This window comes from Eriocheir sinensis, chromosome 63 (genome assembly GCF_024679095.1).
Source record: "Eriocheir sinensis breed Jianghai 21 chromosome 63, ASM2467909v1, whole genome shotgun sequence".
Classification (NCBI taxonomy): Eukaryota; Metazoa; Arthropoda; class Malacostraca; order Decapoda; family Varunidae; genus Eriocheir; species Eriocheir sinensis.
Window position 1 is genome coordinate 3,623,283 of NC_066571.1, and position 5,000 is coordinate 3,628,282.

At 40.7% G+C, this 5,000-nt stretch overlaps 1 protein-coding gene across 2 annotated transcripts in view; it reads left to right on the forward strand.

Moving 5' to 3' along the window:
• The window catches only part of LOC126986866 (ADP-ribosylation factor-like protein 4C), an 88,143-nt gene that overhangs the window by 75,595 nt on the left and 7,548 nt on the right, over positions 1 to 5,000 (forward strand). For both annotated transcript variants that reach the window (XM_050843331.1, XM_050843330.1), the window contains exon 3: positions 753 to 926. In XM_050843331.1, the coding sequence (XP_050699288.1) occupies positions 753 to 926 (174 nt within the window). The remainder of the gene's footprint in view (positions 1 to 752; positions 927 to 5,000) is intronic.

Below are 5,000 nucleotides of genomic sequence, written 5' to 3' on the forward strand. Positions count from 1 at the left end.
ATGTACTCCCTTGAGCGCCCTCCCACTCCCCCACTTAAGCACCCTCCCGCGTACCCACTTTAGCACCCTCCCACGCACCCATTTAAGCAGCCACCCACGTAACTACCTTCTCTACACTTCTTAACACTTCTACCCACCACTTGTCAGGGCATTAGCATGTTGTTTAGGCGGCGGAGGGACGTTACCTGGTGTTCGCCTCACGCCCAGGTAGGTAGGTAGGTAGGTAGGTAGGAGAGAGAGAGAGAGAGAGAGAGAGAGAGAGAGAGAGAGAGAGAGAGATGTGTTGGCATTTGTGCAAACTGTGTGTGTGTGAGGTGTTTGGGATGGATGCTCTGTATGTGTGTGTGTGTGTGTGTGTGTGTGTGTGTTAATCAGTATCCAGTCTTCATAAGTTAAGGGCTTCATAGATTAAGATACAAACTATTACACTGCATAAATCCCTTCTATTTTTAGTATTAACATCACCAAGTACTTACCTATGTTGTTAGTGTGTGTGTGTGTGTGTGTGTCCATCCGAAATTGACTTCATTTTGGCCATTATGTTTTTGTTTTTTTCTCTTGAAAGGAGCAGTGACTAGTGGGCTTTTTCTTTTTTTTCCTTGAGCTACTTCCTCTAATGTAAAAAAAAAAAAAGAAATACAAAAATTAAAACAAATGTATGTATGTGTGGGCATGGGCGTGAGGATAAGTCTCTCACTAGTGTATGTACGTATGTGTGGGCGTGGGCGTGAGTATAACCGAGCCTTCCTCAGGTGTGGGGCGGTGGGTACCGGTGGTCGTGCTGGGACGTGGGCGGCGGGGAGCGTCTGCGCCCCCTCTGGTCCTCCTACACGCGCGCCACGGACGGCCTGGTGTACGTCGTGGACTCCGCCTCGCCTGGGGACGTGATGGAGGAGGCGCGGGTGGAGCTGGCGAGGGTACTGAAGGTGAGGGTCTGCTGGTGTTTTACTTTTTTTTTTACCGCAAAGGAGACAGCACAAGGGCACAAAAAAAAGGAAACAACAATAAAAAAAAGCCCGCTACTCGCTGGTCGTGTAAAGAATCCGAAGAGGTGGCCGAAAGAGCAGTCAATTACGTGGTTACTTGGGTTAGATTAGCTTTTGTTTCTTTCTTTGTTATTTTTATTTCTTCTTTTGTCCTTTTTTTGTGTGTGTTTCTGAGACTAGAATTGTTACATGTACTTCTCTTTATTTTATCAACCTCTATTTTGTCATGAAGTGTGTGTGTGTTCATCCTTTTATTGTGTGTTCCTCTTTCGTTTTCCTTTCATCCTCTTCTTCTCTATCCTTCTTCGTGGTGTTGGTAAAGGTTGCTGATGATAGAATTGTTACATGTACGTCTCTTTATTTTATCAACCTCTTTTTTATCATGAAGTGTGTGTGTCTTCATCCTTTTATTGTGTGTTCCTCTTTCGTTTTCCTTTCATCCTCTTCTTGTCTATCCTTCTTCGTGGCGTTGGTAAAGGTTGCTGATGATAGAGTTGTTACATGTACTTCTTCGCTCTTTATTATATCAACCTCTTTTTTATCATGAAGTGTGTGTGTGTTCATCCTTTCATTGTGTGTTCCTCTTTCGTTTTCCTTTCATCTTCTCAATCCTTCTTCGTGGCGTTGGTAAAGGTTGCTGATGATAGAATTGTTACATGTACGTCTCTTTATTTTATCAACTTCTTTTTTGTCATGAAGTGTGTGTGTTCATCCTTTTATTGTGTGGTCCTCTTTCGTTTTCCTTTCATCTTCTCAATCCTTCTTCGTGGCGTTGGTAAAGGTTGCTGATGATAGAATTGTTACATGTACGTCTCTTTATTTTATCAACCTCTTTTTTGTCATGAAGTGTGTGTGTCTTCATCCTTTTATTGTGTGTTCCTCTTTCGTTTTCCTTTCATCCTCTTCTCAATCCTTCTTCGTGGTGTTGGTAAAGGTTGCTGATGATATAACTGTTACCTCTTCCTTGCTTCTTTATTACTGTGGTTGTCCCTCTCCATTTCCTGCTGTGCAAATTTTTCATCTTTTTTGTCCCTCTGCTGTTCTCTTTTCATTCTCTTCATCGTTCCTGATCATAGAATTGTTATTGTAAGTATTCGTTTTTTTGTTTTATCCAGTCTTTCCCTTTCCATCCCCTTGTGTGTGTGTGTGTTTGTTATTTTTTTTTCTCCCTCTTTGTTCTTTCACTTTCATCTTATATTTTTTTTGTGGCCCTGATAAGAATACTGGTGTTAGAGTTCTTACTTATCATTGTTCTCCTTCCTTTATATTACCTTATGTCACTCGTTTTCCTCTTCTTTGCATTTCCTGTTCTTTCTCTTCTCGTATATTTACTCGTCTCTCTTTCTCCTTCCTCTATTCCTTTTCTCTGCACTGCTTTTCCTATTATTTTTCCTTCTATAATTACTTCTCTCTCTTTCCCTTTCCTCTATTCTCCTTTTTCTCTCTTTCTCTTCGTCTTCTTTGTCTTTTGTCCTTCTTAGTGTCGCATGGAAAGGTCGCTCAAAGGGGGGGTAGGATTACTTAATTTAATCTTCTTTTCCTTTGTATTGCGCTGACCCTTACTTCTTTTTTTCCTTCTATTGTTTTCTCTTCGCCTTCTTTGTGTTCGCTCTTCTTGGTGGAGGGACTTAGTGGGAAGGACGCTCAAGGCAGGGAATGTTTCTTAATCTTCTTGTCTTTTATACTGCGCTGTCCCTTACTTCTTTTATCCTTCTTTTGTTTTCCCTTCGCCTTCTTTGTGAGGGACTTAGTGGGAAGGACGTTCAAGGCAGGGAATGTTTCTTAATCTTCTTGTGTTTTGTACTGCGCTGTCCCTTTCTTCTTTTTTATCCTTCTGCTGTAGGTTAATTTTCGCTTTCTTAGAGGAGGGCGTTAAGTAGTGAAGGACTCTCAAGGTCTCGTAATGCTGTTTTCCATTTTATTTGCGCTTCTTTTTCCTCTCGCCTTTTTCATGCGATACAATTTCTTCCTTCATTATATTTCCTCTTATATCCGTGTTCTTCCTCTTCCTTTTTTCTCTCCTTGCCACTCGTTCTCCTTCTTGGTTTTCCTTTCAACATTCCTTTTTTCAGCTCTCCTTCCTTTGTTGGCTGCTTATATCTTCCTTTGTTCGTCTCTTTATGTCCTCCTTCCTCTCTTCCTGGCTCCACTTTTATCCCTTTGGTGGAAGTTAGGGTGGAGCTGGCGGGCTGTTGAAGGTGAAGCCCGTTTGTCTATTTGTCTATCTGTCTGTCTTTCTCGTATCTTAACCTTGCCCTACCTCCTCCTCGCCCTTCGAATTATCTAAAAAAAAATAATAAATAGTTAGAGCATTTTTCTTGGTTTCATATCAGTTATTCAGTTCTTGTTTTGCGTCATTAAGAAAACACGTTATCTACTTTTATCTGCCTGTCTATCTGTCTCTTCCTGTCTTACTTTCTCCGTGTCTGTCTGTCTGTCCTGGAACTGGAAGCGAGGGTGGAGTGCGCGGGTTAAGAAGTCAAGGTTGTCTGTCTGTCTATCTGTCTGTATGTCTGTTAGTCTCTGTCCTCTTGTCTGTATCTCTGTGGTTTTGTTTTGTATTATTTCCGTTTCTTTTTTTTCTGTTTTCTTTTTTTTTCTTTTTGTTTCTCTCTCTCTTTTTCTCTCTTTTTTTCTCTCTCTTTTTCTCTCTCTCTCTCTCTCTCTCTCTCTCTCTCTCTCTCTCTCTCTCTCTCTCTCTCTCTCTCTCTCTCTCTCTCTCTCTCTCTCTCTCTCTCTCTCTCTCTCTCTCTCTCTCTCTCTCTCTCTCTCTCTCTCTCTCTCTCTCTCTCTCTCTCTCTCTCTCTCTCTCTCTCTCTCTCTCTCTCTCTCTCTCTCTCTCTATCTCTCTCTCTCTCTCTCTCTCTCTCTCTCTCTCTCTCTCTCTCTCTCTCTCTCTCTCTCTCTCTCTCTCTCTCTCTCTCTCTCTCTCTCTCTCTCTTCTTCTTCTTCTTCTTCTTCTTCTTCTTCTTCTTCTTCTCTGAATTAATACATCACATTAGAGAAACAAGTCAGTCGTAGCATTCATCATCAGACAACTGGGCTAATCCATTCATTATATACAACACAAAAGGCGTCTCATTGTGTGTTGCTACATATCTTTGCATTCACTCGAACAATCACTCACAAAAGTTTAGTCGCACAATATACAATAAGATCATACTCGACTCAAACTAAGGCGGGAGTTTAAATTGCACTGAAGCTCTGAATAGGAATTGGTTTGTATATAAAGGAAAATTGTTTAAGGTTCGTAAGGTAAAGCAATCAGTAAAAAATTCATATAAAGAAACGTTTTTATTTATTTGGGTCAGGTATTCAGTTAACGGTTATGGCGCCATCCTTAGAAACCCTCAACTTGCTCTTTTTCGTTCTGTTCCATTTCCTGCTCAAATCTTTCTTAAACTCATTCTTTCATACCTCTCATTCTTTCCTCTTTTATCTAACACTCTACATCAATATCTAATAAGGAGTTTGGGGTCTTAATAAGAATCACTACCAGGGCTGCACATATGAATCTTACCAGGGCACACACTAAGAATAATTTGCCCTGCTACAGTTTGGGTAATACTTCTGGCTCCGTGGTGTAGTGGTTAACGTGCCTACCTATGATTAAATGTCAGTCTCAGAAACTCTTTAACTCGTTCTCCACCGTTCTGATCCGATTAAATTGTTAAAAAGAGAGAAATAAAAGCATAAGAATAATGTTTTGCTTCGTTTCACATCGGTTATTTAAATCATGTTGTTAACGTCAGCATCACAAACCTAACCTCCAGCTACCTCATTCTCACCCAATATATTATCAGGAAAAAACAAATGAATAACAGAAGCCTTTGTGTGTGTGTGTTTTATGGAAGGTGTTAAGTTTACGGTGTTTGCATCATCAACAAATCCCTTTATCTTAACTTCATGGCCGCGTTTTTTCTACCCGCGTTGCTATTAATATCCCTGATGGCCTGTTTAATAGAGTTCATTGTGGCGTTTTGGTGAGCTTCGTGTTAGTTATTTTGTTCATCG